The following is a 21,538-nucleotide window of genomic DNA, read 5'->3' on the forward strand; positions in this document are numbered from 1 at the left end:
ATCGGAGTAATACCGACAAGTACCACTGTAAAGTTTTATATCATAGCGAAGAAATGAGGGTACCACATATGTCTTGGATACATTGAACAAGGGGAGGAATAAAAAGATAGGGAGAAAAGAAAAAATGGGGTCTCCCCCACCTGGCAGGCGACACGGCGGAACAAAAAGTGGCATGGTAGAAGTTGACGAGGCAGCATGGATGAGGAACGATATGGACAGGAACTGGAAACTCCGGGCAGGAAAGGACCATACAAGCTCGGAGGCAGGACATACGTGGGGGCTGAGCATGGGAGTTAAGGGGTGGGGGTTGGAACCGAAAGATGGCTGAAAACCTAGGGGATGAGAGGAATTGGTGCCACGGTAGCCATTTAAGATAATTTTTATAACCTCGACCGTTAGCGGTCGAAATGAAATCTTCCATATTGCATATGTATATAACCTGTTTCAGCCAAGCTTCGATAGGAGGAGGTTTGTCAGACCTCCAAAATCTGGGGATAGTGGTTTTAGCCGCATTAATTAAATGAAAGGTGAGTGTACGCTTGTATGATCCAAAGGACGTTGGGGTGTGATGTAGCAGGATCAGTTCAGGGGTAAGACGGACCTCTGGGTCTATGACCTCCCTAATGACCTCCTCTGTCTTTCCCCAAAAAGGCCGGATTAGTGTACATTCCCACCAGATGTGAAGGTACGTGCCTCGGTCTAAACCACATCTCCAGCACAGGGGGGAGATTTGGGGGATAAAGCGATGCAAATCTACAGGGAGCTTGTACCATCTAGACAAGAGTTTAAAAGCAGTTTCCTGCGTTTTACTTGAGATGGATCTTTTCTGTGCCAAAATAACCAATCTTCCAACAAGAAAGACATGCCCAAATCGTGTTTCCACTGCTTGTAGTAATATGGCTTATCAGGAAGGCATGACAAAACTACTATTGCATACAGTCTGGATAGGAGATGGGCCGGCTCCGAACTGGTAAACTCCGGGTTGCCCGAGATTGGGAATAAGGGGCCAGGATAAGAGGACAGAGTGCCTTTGGAATACATCCGGGAGATAACCCTGAGGGTTGGGGAGATAGTGGGGTGTCTGAGCATGCTGGGGACTCTAAATTTCTCCTGAATCCATGGAACAAACGAGATGTTGACAAGGAAGAGAGAATTTTCTATCTGAATCCATGGTTTAGTAGGGTGTAAGGTCCACTCGACCATCCTACGGAGGGGGGAAGAAACCCAATACATCTCTACATCCAAGCAGTTCCGATTTCTGCATATTTACTTTAAAGTTGGAAACCGAATGGAAAAGGTGTAAAGCTGAGGCAACATGAGCTAAGGAGTTCAGGGGGTCTGACAGGGAGAGTAAGAGGTCATCGGCGTAAATGGATAATTTGTGAGGGGTGTCCCTTACCTCAATACCCTTGATGTTGGTGTCAGCGCGAATGGCATTAGCTAGGGGCTCCAAGGAGAGAATGAAAAGTATGGGAGTGAGAGGGCAGCCCTGCCTGGTGCCATTAGAAATCGGTACCGAATTAGAGAAGGTCCCATTAACTTTAATCTTAGCCGAGGGATGGGTATATAAAGAAGTGACGAGGTTGAGAAAAACGTTACCAATTCCCAAGGTTCGGAGAACACCGAATAAGAAGAGACATGCCACCCTGTCAAATGCTTTTTCCGCGTCCATGGGGACCAACAGAGACGGACCCCCCCGATCGCGTATGTGGGCCAGGAGATCCAGGGCCCTAATGGTGTTGTCCCTGGCCTCCCTGCCCGGGACAAATCCGACCTGATCTGGGTGAACCAGTCCTGGGATCAGTGGTTGTAATCTGAGTGCTAAGATTTTTGCAAGGATCTTGAGATCAGTATTGATCAAGGAGATCGGCCGATCCCACATAGCTCCCACAGCTATCTCTATCTTTATTGGGTTTCGGTATCACCGTAATATATGCAGAGTTGGTGTGAGGGTGAAGGGGAGACCCATCCGCTAGAGACGTAAACAGGGCTAGCAAGTGTGGGGCCAGGACGGGGAGTAGTTTTTTATAATATAGGGGTGTCAGACCATCGGGACCCGGGCATTTGCCTGGCGGCAAGGCCTGACCATTATATTGAACCTGCTCAATCTGTTATCCTGATTCTCCAAGTCTTGAAGCTTGGAGGAATATGGTTGGTCAAGCTGCTGGATATGGTACGCGACATCACATGTTCTGGTTTTAATGGTGGACAATCTGTTTTCCAGGTGAGAGTTGTCTTCACGTGTTGCCATTATTTAATCTCGCACTGTTTGTACAATACGTGATGACACCTTCATTATTAACATGCTGAAATAGTCTTTGGTTGGTATTGGTGTGAAAATGCGTCTCCAATCAGTTTATAGTAGGGAAGAGTGGGAAAGACAGGAGAAGAGTGGGAAGGGTGCGAGAGAAACAGTGAGCATATAAATTTGATTTAAGAGCAGGTTATAGAAAGCATTGATTATGTGCTAAGAAATGGTTGAATTTATGTGCTCACCCATGCTCTATCACCCTTACCACTCCCCCTGTATCCTTGCAGAATAAATGGAAAACTCCTGAAATATTGTTAATCAAATAAAAATTTAAGATTTAATCTGTGTGTTTTACTTTTTATCTGATAAAGGGAAGACTCATCATTACAAAATACTTTTAGTCAAATAAAAGAGGTATTACAAGATTCTGCAACATTCTGTTACTTTGCATCTACATTATTGGAGTTATATGGTTACTCCTAACTACAAAGATTAAATAAACATTGTCAGGTCACTTGTACATAGCCTCCACTGGTGAGACCAATCAATAATCAGTAACCTAAAGGTAGTAATTTACATGTTTGTGTTTTGTTTTCCACCTTGGATAACCGCTCACCATTCTACATGATAGTTATGACCAATTCTTTAGGAGTGATCACATGCTTGGGGGGGTTCTGCCTGCCTGCCTGTAGCTGATATGCCTGGACTTTGAGGAAGGCAGCTGCACCTCCTCAGATCAAAGGGGTCATTCATCATGATTGTTGAAACTAGGGGAGGACGTAATATTTTCTAAGAGTGTATACAGTACTGAAAGGACCTCTTTGAAACTATTTTTCATTTCAGTGCAGTTTTTCCCCTACTTTTCTCATACTTAACTATTTGTGTGGAGGGGCTTGCACATTTGATAAACCTAATATATTGTTTTTTCTTTTAGATAGTGTGTCGAGGCTTAGTATATTCTGTACAATATGGACTCTTTAATATCCATGCAGATGACTTTCAATCTCATTTTCCCTTAGCCAAGGCAAAGCCTTCTCCTCAGTCTAAACCAGTATGTCTTATATGCATTCATGTTATTGTTCATTTTGTATTCTCACCTCATCATTTTAACGCTATGGAATTTGCCGACATAGAAACATAGAAAGTGATGGCAGATAAGAACCATTCAGCCCATCTAGTCTGCCCAACCTCTGAATGCTTTGCTTAGTCCCTTGGCTAATTTGTTATGTAGCTTAGCCTTATGCCTATCCCACGCTAGCCTAAATGCCTTCACTGTATTAATCTCTACCACTTCTGCTATTCCATGCATCCACTACCCTTTCAGTAAAGTAACATTTCATGATATTACTTTTATACATTTTCCCCCCAAGACTATACCCTCACGTTGTGGTAGTATTTCTTCTATTCTCTTCCTTTATAATGCTGTTTCCATTTAAATATTTAAATGTTTCTATCATATGCCACCTGTCACATCTCTCTTACAGGCTATATATGTTAAGACAGGGCTTGACAAATTTTTTGTGAATCTCGGCGCCAGGTAAAAAAGTTAGGAGCCAGGATTTTTTTAAACTAACAGTTGGTCAGGAGTGATCTGATCATCATCAGCCCACTTAATAAACTCACAGCGTTTGACCTGGAAGCACCCTGGACTTTCAGGTCAGTGCTATTTTTTTTTATTTTATTTTTTTTTAACTCTTTCTATGCTGATGTTCCATTGGAGCACAGCATTGACTGATATTTAGTCCCCACAAGCTTGTGGGGACAAATGTTAACCCCCGCAATGCCACGAATGTGTCATACACAATTGTGGCATTGAAGGGGTTAACGTTGCACTGTCGCTCTCAGGGTAACGATCAGGCAGCAGGGGGTGTTGGGGCTGGTCTCCACACTCATGGGGAGACCAAAGAACCCTCTCCCCTGTCCCTGAAGCTGCCTCTGGCAGCTGGGACTCAATTGCTGGTCTATAGACCAGCCATTGCAGGGGGGAGTCTCTGATGACTGCTGTAGGCTTCCGTGCCTACAGGAATCATCAAAGGGCTTGTGGGGGCTCGTTTTTGCTGTTGCTGGTCTGCCTGGCAGCAGAGCCCCGTACAAAACGGGAATTAACCCCTAAATGCCGCGATCGCGGCATTGAAGGGGTTAATGCTGCACTGTCGCTCTCATGGAGAGATCAGGCAGCTGGGGGGTGTTGGGTCAGGTCCCCACACTTGTGTGGGGGCCCAATCAACACTCCACCACTTTCCCTGAAGCTGCCTGTGGCAGCTGAAAACACGATTGCTGGTTTTCCAGCAACCGCGTTTTCAGCCTACAGGATCACTCCGTGGGAGTGATCTCAGACTCGGGGGCGGGCTCTGAGTGGCTGTGCTGTCTGCCCAGACTCCTGGGAAGACAGCAGCAGCGCCCCCGTGTGGTGACTCAGCCTCTTACATCCACAATTTTTTCTGGATGTAAGAGGCTGACAAAACCTAGGCGCCAGGACCAAATTCTGTCGCCATGGCGACCTGGCGCCTGGGATTTGTCGAGCCCTGTGTTAAGATCCTTTAATTTTTCCTGGTAAGTTTTATCCTGCAATCCAAGAACCATTTAATTAGCCCTTCTTTCAACTGTCTGCAAAGTATCTATATCCGTCTGGAGATATGGTCTGCACTACTGCACACAATACTTAAATTGAGGTCTCACCAGTGCTCTGTAAAACAGCATAAGCACTTCCTTCTGTCTACTGCTAGTGCCTCTCCCTATACAAGTCATGGTCTACCTACCAATAAGTCCTCTGGAATAATTACCCACTAAATCCCTTTCCTCAGATGTTGAGGTTATGACAGAATCAAATATTCTATACTCCACTGTCCGTTAAACAATATTGGAATCCAAACTCAGAGATTGTAGTTTATTTACAAGTCTTCCATGTGGAACAGTGTCAAAAGCCTTACTGAAATCTAGATAAAATGTAGTAATTACAATAGTAATAGTAATAATAATACAGCATGTATTTAACTTTTAGCTGTCCTCTTCTGAATACAATGGTAACTAAGTTTCCATACCTTCCTTAGCACATATTCAACTTCATTTGGCTGATATGCTGGATTCACAGATACCTAGGTTAAAGATATAATTTAAATGAGAAATTCACTTTGGTTGTAAGGAACTTAATTAACAAGCAAGAAACACAACAGAATGCATTAGAATGACTTTATACTAGAACTTACAAAGTTAGCTAAGGTGAACGCAACATTGCCTAAAGCCCTGTTGTAATAGCAAAAGTGATTTAACCCCATAAGGCCCAAGGTCTTATGCTACAGGATCAGAGCAATTTTCATGTTTTTGCTATGTCTTTCTTCAAATGTTTTCTCAGTTAGTGCACCCACATATATATACTGTATGTATGTATGTACTTATGTATGTATATATATTTTCCTGCAGGATGTACCGTATTTGCTCGATTATAAGACGAGGTTTTTTCCAGAGCAAATGCTCTGAAAAATACCCCTCGTCTTTTAATCGAGGTCGTCTTCTAATCAGACCTCATTCTGCTTCGGCCGTGCTGCTTACCGGGATTTGATCGGGAGCAGCGTCTCTGCTATTAGCAGCAGGAAACAGGAAGCTAGCACAGTCCTCACATAACTCTACCTCCCCCCTCCTTCCTCTGAGGGCGGGGCCAGAGAAGTTGCTCGCACAGCCAGGCCCCTGCAGAAGTCTGCGAGTGGGAGATCTGCAGTTCAGGTAAGGGGGTGGGGGTTTGAGCGTGTGTATGTGTGATTAATGGAATGAATGAGTATTTAAATGTTTGTGAATGAGTGTGTGTGTGTGATAGCATGGATGTGTAAGGGGGGTGAGGGTGGTAGCATAGCATAGGGAGGCTGTAATCACACTTCTAACATCCCCAGGTTCCAGCATGTACTGGCTGCCTTGGCTTGATAGGAGTGTGATTGTTGTTAGCAGTATATATATATATATATATATATATATATATATATATATATATATCTCCAGAAATGCATTTTAACCCCCTATATGCCACTCAGCCCCATGATATGCCTTTTAACCCCCTATATGCCAGAGTATGAGGCATATCATGGGGCAGAGGGGCATATAGGGGGTTAAAAGGCACATCATGGGGCACAGTGGCATATAGGAGGGTATAAGACATTTCTGGAGGCAGAGTGGCATATAGAGGGTTAAAAGGCACATCATGGGGCAGAGTGGCAAATAGGGGGGTATAAGGCATTTCTGGGGGCAGTGTGGCAAGCCTGGGGGCAAATGTGCATAACTGGGGGGGGCAAGGTTGGCAAATAAAAGGAAATAAAAAATATATTTTTCTCAATCATAGCTTTTATTATTAATTATTATTATTATTAATATTTACTAGTAAAACTTTTTTCCTATAGGGTAGTCTTATATTCAGGCTTTTTGTTTTTTTCCTAAATTAATATTTTGATTTTGGAGGGTCGTCTTGTAATCGAGCAAATACGGTAATTCATTTTTCTTGTGTTAACTTTCCTTTTGTACCAAGTTGCTTGTGTTTTTTCCTGCCCTTGTTTTCCTATTAAACCTGGTCTTCCTTGCAGTCTACCCCACAGAGTCTTCAGATCTGTCAGCACTGTAGGGAGAGGACTCCGTGCCTAACCTGGCTCTGGTCACAATCTGCTACCGATTACCACTCGTTTAGCCTTGTTTTACAGAATTTCCCTTACTGAGACCAGCATCCTGGTGGCGATATAGTCACTGACTATACACACTGACAGTGTTCCCCTTCTGGACGATACACATGGGGGAGAGACTTCTCTAGATGTCCGTATCGTCACAACTGCCAAGCAGATTTGTTTATTCTGAACACCAACTTTGTCTTGGAGGGGAAATGGATGCACGAAATATGCCAAAATGGCCATAGTAGAATTTCTACTTCTCATAAACATGTACTTTTCTGTAGCGGTTTTAAGATCCGTAAGTGCTACTGAAACTACAGACTTTTTACCAATTTTTTAAATATTACAAATTGGAACAAATATAGGCACCTTTTAATATCTGCCCTTGAATATCCTGGGCATATGAGATTTAATTAAAACTAAGGATTGGTATATGAATAGAATTTAGGCTTTTATTTCTCATTTTCGCTAGCTGAGCACAGTCTATGACAGATAAAACAGTAAAACATTTTTTTTCTCAAAATTTTCCGCATTCTTTTTCTACTAAATGACAGACTATACATAAGAAAACCACTGCATGCCCTGAAAAACAAACAATGTATCATTTGTACCCTAAATGAGAAATAATAAAATTACAGTTGAATGAGATCATAGCGCAAATGTTAAAAAATGCTGTTGTAAAGAGTAAAAATGGTCAAGCTTACATTTTATTTTTGTATCCATAAAGTTACCTTTGCCAAAGACTCACCAAGATAATTCCAGCTTTTGCTGAAGCGTATTGCACAAGGATCCACTCATAGCTGTTTGGTCCCCACATCCCTAAGCGGTCTCCTTTCTTAAGACCAAGTGCTAAAAGTCCAGCGGCAAGAGTTTCAACCTAGCAAATAAAAAATAAAAAAATAAATAAAAAAAAAAAATATTTTTATCTATCTATTGAAAACATGAGTGTGCAGGTGAGTTTGTAACTCCATTAGGCATTGCAAAAAACAGTGCTGCCACATCTTATGCAAGAAATGTTGAGGTGGCCCTGCACAAACTTTTATTGAATTAATGATGCATTATGTATTGCACAATAAAATGCACAATAATATCAGGGAGTTTAAATATTCATTTCTCTAGCTAATCCCTAGACTGGGCATATATATCTCAGTCCATGTATATAACCACAAAGTTGACATTGTCTCCTGTTTAGTCAGCACAGCATATTGCTCATATCTAACTGTTACTTATGGATATTGGTATATATAGCTCCATTTTGTACTATGATATATTTGTTGCCTATTCCTTTCTTCTCACCATAAACCTTAGTTTGTCATCTCCCTGTATGTGAATAGTACACATTTCCTGACACTCATATCTCTACAAAATACAGTCCTTTTATTTTCCCCTACAATAATTTCCCAAGTACTCTCACACACATCCTTGCTTAGCTGGCTAAATGTTTTCCGTGTGCCACTCTGCAGAAACACAAGAGCTTCATGATCAGGGATTCGGTCAGTGGTTTCAGCCAGACACTGCTGCATAGTCCTGCTGGTCAGCGGTAAACTACAGGTTCCATGGACATAACTGGTGGCAGTAACAGGTCTAGGAGGAGGAACATCTGACAGCAATGAGCTGTGGACAAGAAAACAGAGGCATAGAGTAGCTGCAAGTGTTTCTATTTATAATGCATCACTTTAACAGGCCCAAATTTGCTAAAAATAAATAAATAGTTTTTTTTATGGGACTTCAACCTTTGAAGTAAAATTATTCCCTACTACTAAGTTACATTATTTCATTTGCATGAACCTTAATGTAGAATGATCTCACATTAATGAAATTCTAAGTACAATTAAGGTTTACATATATTTCATATTATTATATACATAATAATAATTATATACATTTATTAAACAAATCATATAATCAATAATAAGTAAATCCAATATAATTAAACAGGAGCATATTAAATGCATGCTTGCAAAATGTTAACATCTGTTTTATAAATGCAAGGCAATGTTTAGCCTAGACTATTGGGTGATCAGGCCTCCCAATGGGCTTCTGCTCAATAGACTGAATACATGGTGAAGTAAACAATATACAGTTATTGGTTAGTTTTAACCCCTTAAGGACCGGGCTCATTTTTCGTTTTGTACCCTGTGGGACCGAGGCTGTTTTGACACTTTTGTGGTGCTTGTGTTCAGCTGTAATTTTCTCCTCACCCATTTAGTGTACCCACAAAAGTTATATATTGTTTTTTTCGGGACAAGATGGGCTTTCTTCAGATACCATTATTTTGATCGTATCATCTTATTTACTATAAAAAAAATAAAAAAAACATGGTGAAAAATTGAAAAAAAAACACATTTTAGGACTTTTATTTAAAAAATCTTTTACTCACCTAAAAAAGCAAGTAAAAAAACTAGCTAAATAGATTCTACTACTTGTCCTGAGTTTAGAGATACCCAATGTTTTTATGTTTTGTTGCTGTTTTTTGTAAGTTATAGGGCAATAAGTACAAGCAGCGTTTTATGATTTCCAAATCTTTTTTAACAAATCTGGTCAGTCTGCCTCCATCTCCTCTTTGGAACATCTTTGAAGTGGGTTAACTCAATTTAACCCATACAAACCATATATTTTATATTTATTTTAACCCTTTCCATGCACCAATTATACAACTACACTTTGTCAAACTTTGTAATAGTAATTTTTTTTATTTTTTTTTCCACACAAATTGTAATTTAGTTATAGATATACAGGTCCTGATATATGTCACTGTCAAACAACACCCCAATATGTGTTCAGCAACATCTCCTGAGTACAGCGATACCCCACATGCATGGGTTTGTCAGATTGTTTGGCTGGTAAAAGGCGACTTTTGGGGCATGCGTAATTCAGGTGGTCATTTGGTCATTGTGCCTCCATCTCCTCTTTGGAATATCTTTGAAGCCGGTTAACTCAATTTAACCCATTCAAACCATATATTTTTGAAAACTAGACACCCCAGGGTATTCCAAATGCTGTTATTTTAACCCTTTCCATGCACCAATTATACAACTACACTTTGTCAAACTTTGTAATAGTAATTTTTTTTATTTTTTTTCCACACAAATTGTAATTTAGTTATAGATATACAGGTCCTGATATATGTCACTGTCAAACAACCCCCCAATGTGTGTTCAGGAACATCTCCTGAGTGCAGTGATACCCCGCATGCATGGGTTTGTCGGGTTGTTTGGGATTTAAAATGCCACATTTGGGAAGTGCGCTTTTTTTTTCCATTTTGGTCAGTCTGTACCTATGCCCTATCTTTGAGCTAGGCCACTCCAATTTACCCCATCAGCCATTTTTTTTAATATTAGACACCCCTTGGGTATTTGAAGTGCTTTTATTTTAACTCTTTGTTGAGATTTTTGAGAAATTTTAGCACTTTTAGCTCAAAATAATAAACTTTATTTTTTAATTTTATTTTATTTTTTTAATACTTTTTTTATAATTTTTTTTACACATTTTGCTGGTACTGGATGGTTCATCTAGTGACATCACTGTATAATTATTTTTAAATGTTAGCACAATTTTTTTTAATTTTTTTTTCCATTTTTTATTTTTTTTTATTTTTTTTTGAATATTTTACTAATCACATAGTGATTAGAAAGCTGGGCTCCATTGACTTGCATGGTTGAATGCAGTACCTGTATTCAACCAGCAAGTGGAGCCAGCTCTCTAGAGGGTCTAGAGACCCTCTAGCCAACTTTTTCACCTTTATTGTTTTATTTCCCGGGCCGCCGCCATCTTGCGGATGGCGAAGATCACCGGCAGCTGCGGCTGTGACCGCTCTCCGGAGCGGTCTCAGCCCACCCAGAGGTAAGTGTTTGGTGTCGCTGGATGCCTCCTGATCGAGGCATTCCAGCGACACCATTTAAGTTTAGGAGGCGATCGTTGATCGCCTCCTAAACGCTTTTAAAACGGGCGTCCGCCGCCATACAATGTATGGCGGCTGTTGACGCCCCGGGGAGGGGCCAGACATGGCCCCCGATGCCGATCTCGGCCTTGCTGAATGCCTCGACATCGAGGCATTGCAGCAAGGCCGTTTAAGCGAAGAAAGTGATCCTTGATCACTTTCTAAGCTTATTTAATTTTTTGACGGTTCAGGACCGTCAAAGGTCATTTAGTGACCTTCTTGTTATGACGGTCCTGAACCGGCAAAGGTCGCGAAGGGGTTAATCACTCATTTATACTATTCACTAAGAAGTTGAGTGGTCAGTTAAGGGTTATATCGGCTGAACAGACTCAATCACCTTATTAATTTCGTAGCCCTCCTTTGCACTTTTTCTAATTCCATAATGTCCTTTTTAAGGACCGGTGCCCAGAATTGTACCGCATATTCAAGGTGAGGTCTTACCAATGACCTGTAAAGAGGCAAGATAATATCCTCCTCCCTTGATCCCACACAGCCAGAAGCCAATTTTCCAGCAAGTGTCTCCGGGCAAAGATGGTTTATTTTTTCATTTTGTTCTTTCCGCTATCAGTTTTTTTAAATCAAACTATTGGGGAGTGTGGTAGTGTGTAGGGTACTCCCACAGTAGGACAGGACACTGAAGGTTTAAAATACTGTAAAGTCAGTATTATTTCTCTGCAGCAGAATAAACGCAACATGAGAGACTCACAGCTTGTCAATAATCAGTAAATAAAAGAAAGATATTTCTCACTTCATACACAGGAGTCTATAAAACTCAGTTCCATAAGCTTTATATTGGGAATTCATCAGGTTACACCCAGTCCAAACCTGAAGACATCTCACATTGGCCTCTCCCATAGGTTTAAAACTGCAACACTTTTTAAACCCAAGTGATTAGCCTCCATGATCCACTTGTTAAGTCCTGCCTGAGCAATGCAGAACAAATTTTAACCCCTTAAGGCCAGGCCATTTCATGATCGAGGCTGTTTTAATATTTTTGCAGTGCTGGTGTTTAGCAATGTTTAGTCTTCCCACGCAATTTATATAATTTATTTTCAGAACAGAAGGGCTTTCTTAAGATACAATTTTTATCATATCATCTAATTTCCTATAAAAAAATAAAATATGGCAAAGAAAATGTAAAAAAACACTTTTTCTCACTTTTTTATTTAACTTTAAAAGCTAATGAAAAAACTGCTTAGTAGATTCTACTATTTGTCCTGAGTTTTTGGAAATTATAGGGCAAGTAGCATTTTTGCTATTTCAAAATAATATTTTTCTTAAATCTGCTAATCATGCCCCCATGTGCTATTTGGGACATATTTGAAGCTGATGTGATATAATCGGCAGGTGTGGGTCCAGACCAGGATAGAAAGGTTAAAAGGACCAAGTATACATTAAAAATAATTTTAATCTGTACTTGTGATAAAACACTCAGATCCTTATGCTTGCCATTTTTCCTGCTTCTAACACATCAACTTTGAGGACTAAGTGTACACTTGCTGCTTAATATATCAAACCCACTGAGAGGTGCCATCATAACACCTGTCAGTCGTCATAAAGTTATGGCTGATCAGTGTACGTCACTTCAAAACACCCCAATATGTGTTCAGCAACATATTCTGAGTACAGTGATACCACCCATGCATGGATTTGTCAGGTTGTTTGGGGGCTAAAAGGCCACATCTGGGACATGCGCAATTCAGTTTTTCAACGTGGAATTTTTTTCAATTTACTCCATCAAACATATATGTTTAAAAAACTAGGCACCTCAGGGTATTTTAAATGGTGGTATTCACTTTCTATTCACTAGTTCTACCACTAGCCTTTTTTATGTTTTTTTGTGTATTTTCCACACACGTTCTTTAGGTATGAATTTACTCCCCTTGGTACTGTATATGACACTGACAAACACCCCAATATGTGTTCTGCAACATCTGCTGAGTACAGTGATACCACCTATGCATAGGTTGCCTCACCCCAATGGTCAGGGGCAAAGATGCCTCCGAAATGTCACTATCATTGATATCATGCCTAGCCTATCACTAGGCATTTAGTATGATGATGGTTAGACATAGTTGCAGCAGGGAGGGAAGAGGAAGAGGGGAGACAGTCCTGAGTTTTCTATTCCAAGAAACACAGAATCTGAAGGCAGATAAGAACCATTCAGCCTATCTAGTCTGACCATCTCTCCAGATGAAGGAGTTTAAAATTCAAATAGCCTTTGGCCAGCAGTCCTATAGTGAGAAAGGCTTTATTTTTATCCCATATCAATTTCATATTCATTTAGCTACTACCTTCTGAGTAAGGTAGAATTTCCTTTACATTACATCTAAGCCACTGACCCTATAGTTTTTGTCTGGAGTTGGTGCTAGCAAACTGCCAGGCATGGCCACCCCTATAAGATGTCTGCCTGGAGTTGAACTAATCTCCACAGTCTTTCCAGCCACATTCTCTTGCCATTAACCCCTTCGCGACCTTTGCCGGTTCAGGACCGTCATGACAAGAAGGTCACTAAATGACCTTTGACGGTCCTGAACCGTCAAAAAGTTAAATAAGCTTAGAAAGTGATCAAGGATCACTTTCTTCGCTTAAACGGCCTTGCTGCAATGCCTCGATGTCGAGGCATTCAGCAAGGCCGAGATCGGCATCGGGGGCCATGTCTGGCCCCTCCCCGGGGCGTCAACAGCCGCCATACACTGTATGGCGGCGGACGCCCGTTTTAAAAGCGTTTAGGAGGCGATCAACGATCGCCTCCTAAACTTAAATGGTGTCGCTGGAATGCCTCAATCAGGAGGCATCCAGCGACACCAAACACTTACCTTTAGGTGGGCTGTGACCGCTCCGGAGAGCGGTCACAGCCGCAGCTGCCGGTGATCTTCGCCATCAAGTAAGATGGCCGCCGCTCTGAAAAAAAAGTAAACAAGAAAAAGTTTGCTAGATGGTCTCCAGACCCTCTAGAGAACTGGCTCCACTTGCTGGTTGAATACAGGTACTGCATTCAACCATGCAAGTCAATGGAGCCCAGCTTTCTAATCACTATGTGATTAGTAAAATATTCAAAAAAAAAATAAAAAAATAAAAAAAAAATGGAAAAAAAAAAAAAATGTGCTAACATTTAAAAATAATTATGCAGTGATGTCACTAGATGAACCATCCAGTACCAGCAAAATGTGTAAAAAAAATATAAAAAAAGTATTAAAAAAATAAAAAAAATAAAAAATAAAGTTTATTATTTTGAGCAAGTGCTAAAATTTCTCAAAAATCTCAAAGAGTTAAAATAAAAGCACTTCAAATACCCAAGGGGTGTCTAATATATAAAAAAATGGCTGATGGGGTAAATTGGAGTGGCCTAGCTCACAGATAGGGCATAGGTACAGACTGACCAAAATGGAGAAAAAAAGCGCACTTCCCAAATGTGGCATTTTAAATCTGAAACAACCCGACAAACCCATGCATGTTGGGTATCACTGCACTCAGGAGATGTTCCTGAACACATATTGGGGGGTTGTTTGACAGTGACATATACCAGAACCTGTATATCTATAACTAAAGTACAATTTGTGTGAAAAAAATTACTATTACAAAGTTTGACAAAGTGTAGTTCTATAATTGGTGCATGGAAAGGGTTAAAATAACAGCATTCGGAATACCCTGGGGTGTCTAGTTTTCCAAAATATATGGTTTGAATGGGTTAAATTGAGTTAACCGGCTTCAAAGATATTCCAAAGAGGAGATGGAGGCAGAATGACCAAATGACCACCTGAATTACGCATGCCCCAAAAGTAGCCTTTTACCAGCCAAACAATCTGACAAACCCATGCATGTGGGGTATCGCTGTACTCAGGAGATGTTCCTGAACACACATTGGGGTGTTGTTTGATAGTGACATATACAGAACCTGTATATCTATAACTAAAGTACAATTTGTGTGGAAAAAAAATAAAAAAAATTACTATTACAAAGTTTGACAAAGTGTAGTTCTATAATTGGTGCATGGAAAGGGTTAAAATAACAGCATTCGGAATACCCTGGGGTGTCTAGTTTTCCAAAATATATGGTTTGAATGGGTTAAATTGAGTTAACCGGCTTCAAAGATGTTCCAAAGAGGAGATGTAGGCAGACTGACCAGATTTGTTAAAAAAGATTTGGAAATCATAAAACGCTGCTTGTACTTATTGCCCTATAACGTACAAAAAACAGCAAAAAAAACATAAAAACATTGGGTATCTCTAAACTCAGGACAAGTAGTAGAATCTATTTAGCTAGTTTTTTTACTTGCTTTTTTAGGTGAGTAAAAGATTTTTCAAATAAAAGTCATAAAATGTCTTTTTTTTCAATTTTTCACCATGTTTTTTTTATTTTTTTTATAGTAAATAAGATGATACGATCAAAATAATGGTATCTGAAGAAAGCCCATCTTGTCCTGAAAAAAACAATATATAACTTATGTGGGTACACTAAATGGGTGAGGAGAAAATTACACCTGAACACAAGCACCACAAAAGTGTCAAAACAGCCTCGGTCCCACAGGGTAGAAAACGAAAAATGAGCCCGGTCCTTAAGGGGTTAAGCTATAGTGAAAGTTATTTACCACATAGTTATTGCTGTTTGGTTACATGGTATGACTGAACCCTGCCTCTCTCACCTGAAGCCTATGTTATTAATACACCTGACCTCATCAACAGGCTTTATATCCCTGCCTCTCAGTAACACAGATGACGATTTCATTATGTTGCTTTGAAGATATAATTCATGCCTGACTCTGGATCTGACGCTTGTATTTCCATTTTGCCTGCCTGTTACCCTTTTGGATTGTTACCTGGACTATTCTAACTTCATACTCCCCAACAGTCTGTATACTTGATATGCCTCCTACTCTGCTACTTATGGTGAGATATATCTGTTTTGGTTAACATACATATATTCAGCTTTTGTCTCATTTATGAAGTGTTTCTATCACTGTGTGTTCTCACACTCCAGTGCTCTGGGCTCCAACATTAAGTAAGGGTTGAGATACGACTAGGCTGACAGAATTAACTTCCCTTCATCAACTCTGCAGAGATATGCAAGATGCTCAGTACCCTTACTCTGCAGGTGTCCCACCTATCCCAATCTCTTCATGAATTGCAACGGGCATTTGCATTCTGCCAGGACTCAGACAAGCAGGTTGAGTTGGAGCCCAGTTGCAGGGTATGCCAGGAGTTCTGTCTGTACCCCATGATTCATCATAACTGGTAGGTACAGACAGGCAGATAACGATACAAGAGGGTGGATATATATATATATATATATATATACATATATATACACCCCGTATTTGCTCGACCCCCCAAAATCTGAATATTAATTTAGGAAAAAAAGAAAAAGCTTTTTTTAAAAAATTTTTAATAAAAGCTATGATTGAGAAAAATACTTTGTTTTTGTTTTCTTTTATTTTCCAACCTGCCCCCCCAGTTATGCACATCTGCCCCCAGGCTTGCCACTCTGCCCTAGAAATGCCTTGTACCCCCTATATGCCACTGTGCCCCATGATATGCCTTTTAACCCTCTAAATGTCACTGTGCCCCATGATCTGCCTTTTAACCCTCTATATGCCACTGTGCCCCATGATATGCCTTTTGACCCCCTATGTGCCACTCTGCCTCCAGAAATGCCTTGTACCCCTATATGCCACTCTGGCATTTAGGGGGTTAAAAAGCATATTATGGGGCAGAGTGGCATATAGGGAGTTATAAGGCATTTCAGGAGGCAGAGTGGCGTCCATCGTGCAGACCTTCCCCGGCTATCAGTGAGAATTCACCGCACCAGAACTCTCCTCACTGACAGCCGGGGAAAGTCTGCGATGGACGCAGACAACCCCCGCTGCTAACCGCACCTCCTTCCGGCTGCTGCGGAAGTTGACTATGCGAATAGCAGAGACGTCTACACGCTGTTCTGGCTGCACACCGGGGAGTCAGAAGCACCGGTAAGTTTGGGGGGGCATAAGACGACCCCGATTATAAGACGAGAGGTCTTTTTCAGAGCATTTGCTCTTATAATCGAGCAAATACGGTATCTTCGTTACCCAGTCAAAGAAAAAGATTCATTAACCCCTTCAGCACCGGGACGTACCTGGTACTTCCTGGTTACTGGTCACCGGTAGACCGGGGCGTACCAGGTACGTCTCCTCCAAAAAACGCCCCCCACATCACCACGATCGCGGTGATCGTGGAGGCGCTGCTGCTACTGTCTGCCCAGGAGTCCTGGGCAGACAGCACAGCCTCTCTAAACCCGCCCCCAAGCCTACGATCACTCCCACGGAGTGATTTTGTAGGCAGAAACAGCGATTGCAGAAAGATCTGCAATCGCGGTTTCAGCTGCCACAGGCAGCTTCAGGGAAGGGGGGGGGGTGTTGAATGGGTCCCCACACAAGTGTGGGGGCCTGATCCAACACCCCCCTGCTGCCTGATCGCTCCATGAGAGCGTCGGTGCAGCGTTAACCCCTTCAATGCCGCAATCGCGGCATTGAATGCCGCAATCGCGGCATTGAAGGGGTTAATTCCCGTTTTGTAGGGGGCTCTGCTGCTGGTGGTCTGCCTGGAAACCCAGGCAGACCAGCAACAGCAAAAACGAGCCCCCAGAAGTCCTCTGATCAGTCCTGTAGGACTGATCAGAGATACTCCTCCCCTACAATCTCCAGTCTGTTGGAGATTGTGTCCCAGCTGCCAGAGGCAGCTTCAGGGACAGGGAGACAGGGTTCTTTGGTCTCCACATGAGTGTGGAGACCAGCCCCCCCACCCTCACCCTTCCTCAGTTAACCCCTACCCCCTCTTCCTCAATTAACCCCTTCAATGCTGCGATTGTGTATGACCCCCATCGCAGCATTGCAAGGGTTAATATTAGTCCCCACAAGCTTGTGGGGACTAAATACCAGTCAATGCTGTGCTTCAATGGAGCATCAGCATTGAAAGAGTTAAAAAAAATGTAAAAAATAATAATAATAAAAAAAATTAAGAAATAAATTAATTTAAAAAAATTAATAAAATAATAATAAAAAAAATAACAGCACTGACCTGAAAGTCCAGGGTGCTTCCAGGTCAAATGCTGGGCTGATCAGATCGCTCCTGGCCAATAGGAGTGATCGGATCATTATGGCAGCCCACGGATGACCCTGCTCTACAAAGAGAGAGGGGTCATCTAGGGTAATTATGAAAAAACACAAATTATTAATAAATGAAAAAATCATAATTATTACTTGATCACTTGTCGGTGACATTTTAAGTCGCTGATTATTGATCGGTCTCCCTGATTGATGTCAGCGGCCTAAACCTGTCACTTACAAGCAATCTGATAAAAAAAAATATTTAAAAAAATGTAAATGCACATGTTCCAGTTTTGCCCTCATAGCTTCCTCAAAAAATGCATGAACCATGCATGTGAGGCCTTGTTGGACTCATGGGATGTTGGTGAACAAAATGTGGTACTTTCTTCCACTGTTGCACTTATGGTGTGCAAGAAATTCAGTGCAACATTGAAATGTATGCGTTAAAAACGCAATAAAATAATTTCCCTGTGAAGTTTGGCAGACTTCAGTGAAGAAATGGCTGGCTGAAAACTGTCAAAACTACCCTAGTTGAACACCTTGACTTGTCTACTGTTCATAAATATATACTTTTCTGGGGTAATTTACATTGGGGGGCTTCCAAAATGTCCCAAATGGTATATGGGCCCAGGAAACCAATTTCTGAAAATTCCAAATGTGAAAACGAAAATGCGCATGTTCCAGTTTTGCCCTCATAGCTTCCTCAAAAATTGCATAAACCATGCACGTGAGGCCTTGTTGGAACCGGGGGATGTTGGTGAACACAATTTGGTGTTTTTTTCTGCAGCTGCACATATTCTATACAAAATATAATATAAAATCTAAAGCAACATTGCAACATATGCAAAAAAATCAAAAAAATATAAAAATACCTCAAAATTTGGCAGCAATTGGCGATAAAATCCCTGTTTGAAAAGTGTCAAAATGACCCTAGTTGTACACCTTGACTTATCTACTGTTCATAAACATATAATTTTGGGGGGATAATCAGTATCTGTGACAACTATTGCAGTTATTAGACTACCATGCCAAATTTGAAAAAAATTACATTTCAAAAACGCGATGCATGCCTTGCAATATTTGCCCTATACTGGTCAAAATAGATGAAAATCCTGGCCATGTTGGGTGGTTTCCAAATCAGGACAACTTAATGAATATATTTGGGATAATTTTTTCCCATTGGTTCAATGTGTGTACAATTTGTATGTATACAAAACTGTAAAAAAATGCGTTTTTTTCATTTTTTCCCCACTTTTTCCAGTTTATTTCAAATAAAACAATGTACTACCCAGCTTAATATGGTTTCAAATGAAAGCCCTACTTGTGCTGAAAAAAACAATATATGATTTGTGTGGGTGCACCAATTGAAAAGAGAGAAATTACAGTTGAAGAAAGACATGGCAAAAACACAAAAACGGCTCCGGTCCTTTAGCGACACCCTAGCTTAAAAATCCCGGTCCTGAAGGGGTTAATAGATCTTCCTGTAGTAAACCTGTGCTGTTTCTGATCGTGCAAACTATGTACTTCCAGACATTTATCAATCCTATCCTTTAGCATGGTTTCCATTTATTTGCAAACTACTGACGTTAGGCTTACCAGTATATAGTTGGCCGAGTCTTCCCTACTATCTTTTTTTGTGCAGTGGTATTTCAGTTGCCAACTTCAGTCTTCTGGAAATACTCATGTCATTAGTGACTGATTAAATAGTCCTGCTAAAGGTTTTTTCAGGACACACCAAAGTACTTTTAATACTGAATTAAAACCTTGTTTCTTCTCACTCAATATATTTGCCATATGTGCTGAGTACTACAGTGGCTACTTTTTCTTTTACTCTTGCTAACAAGTTTAATTCAACGTTCTGCTGCCTTTAGGAGGACATCTGTTAAATAGCTCAGTCCATCTAAAGATGTCCAGACCATCAAAGACTCCCCTACCAGTCTCTACATTTTAGGAAAATCCATGCTTCCAAAATCAAAAACCTTGGTTTTAGTATGGTGCAATGTCACCTCTGTCCTTATATTAAACCACACTGATTGATGATCAATGGAGTCCAAACACTCTCCTACTCATCTGAAAACAAGTCTCCATCTTCAAATACCAAATCCAGCACAGCTCATTTAAGTGAACTTGTTGGAGAGGCACACTCAGAGGTGGGATTGCTGGAACAAAGATTATATCTAACAGTAAGAAGAGCAGCTCATCTAGCATAGAGGGGATCTAGAAGTAATGGAAGCTCAGGATGGGATATAGCAATACCAGCATCCTCTAATCTAACTAAACTTGAGGCCAAGTAGAAGAGATATTCTACTAATTGATGAAATATCCAAAATGACATTGAAGGGAATGGGGGAGTTGTAATCATAGCTGACACCAATCTTCCTGATTTAAACTGGAAAATCAAAGTATCTGGTTGTGCCAGCAGTACATATATTCTAAATTCCTTACCCGGATTATCTTCAAAACAAGTAGTTGAGGAGCCAACTAGTAAGGAGGCCGTTTTAGATTGTGTTCAGAAACTGAGACTTGGTACTGGATATTACTATGGGCGGTCCCTGAGCCTGTACATGTACGGGCTTTGTCATTAAGGGGTTAATATACGAACACCGAGTCACACCACACAAAAACCAAAAGCTTTAGATTTAAAAAAAAAGCTGACTTTTCTAAAATGAGAATATGTGTAAAGGAGTCATTTTCAGAAGTGTGACGGAAACATTGTAACAAGCTGCTCATTAAGCCCAGGACAGTAACGAGAGATCCTGCATACAAAGGGTTAAACAAATAGACCTTTTTGCATATTACCCCAAGAACCAGACAGAACTAGTGTTGAGGTAAAGAAGGTACTGAATTTTATTGAAAACACACCGAATTACATATACAACAGCACCTACACACCATGTCTGTATTGTTCCCTCATTACTTTCTTCTCCCCTTCTCTCATCCCAAGCACTTTTCAATTTCACTTCCTCCCTTTCTCCCACCTCCCTTTACTCCCAACAATCTCTCCACTCACACAAGTCCTATTCACACCTTCTTTCACCAAATCATGGTCCTCATTTAGTGCTCTCTTCTCTAGCCTTTCAGTCAACATTCCAGAAACTTCAACAATCTTGTCCACATACTCTGCCCCTCCTCCTACCCCCCTTTTACCTTAGCACTCTGGAACGTTATGTGTGTAGCAAACTAACGGCCTTACACGACCACTTTGCCTCTAGTTCCCTGCACCTTCTAGCTCTGAGACCTGGCTAACCTCTTGTAACGCTGCTTCTCCTGCTGCTTTCTCCCCTCTGCTCCTTCGCTCTCTTTCTCCTAATTTGAAGTCCATGCTATCTGACTATTTAATTCCATCTCCTTATGCATTGCTGTTTTATATACCGTCCCCCTGGCCAGGTTGATAGGGATGCATCGAAATTATAATTCTGGACCAAAACCGGACACGAAAATCACACCATGTATATGAAATATTTTATATATATCACCAAGCTCATAGAATTTATACTTACACACAACTATTTCAATTCCAACAACACTAACTACCTACAAATGACCGGGACAGCCATGGCCACCAAAATGTCACCACAATATGCCAATCTTTTCATGGACGACCTGGAACAGAGAATCCTAGC

At 40.8% G+C, this 21,538-nt stretch overlaps 1 protein-coding gene across 1 annotated transcript in view; it reads right to left on the minus strand.

The window, feature by feature from the left end:
* The window catches only part of ACSF2 (acyl-CoA synthetase family member 2), a 132,487-nt gene that overhangs the window by 94,403 nt on the left and 16,546 nt on the right, over positions 1-21,538 (minus strand). Inside the window, exons 2-4 of the mRNA XM_053453332.1 lie at positions 8,313-8,508; positions 7,643-7,771; positions 5,293-5,346 (exon numbers count right to left, since the gene is read on the minus strand). Of these exons, the coding sequence (XP_053309307.1) occupies positions 5,293-5,346; positions 7,643-7,771; positions 8,313-8,508 (379 nt within the window). The remainder of the gene's footprint in view (positions 1-5,292; positions 5,347-7,642; positions 7,772-8,312; positions 8,509-21,538) is intronic.

Source organism: Spea bombifrons, chromosome 13, assembly GCF_027358695.1.
Source record: "Spea bombifrons isolate aSpeBom1 chromosome 13, aSpeBom1.2.pri, whole genome shotgun sequence".
Classification (NCBI taxonomy): domain Eukaryota; kingdom Metazoa; phylum Chordata; class Amphibia; order Anura; family Pelobatidae; genus Spea; species Spea bombifrons.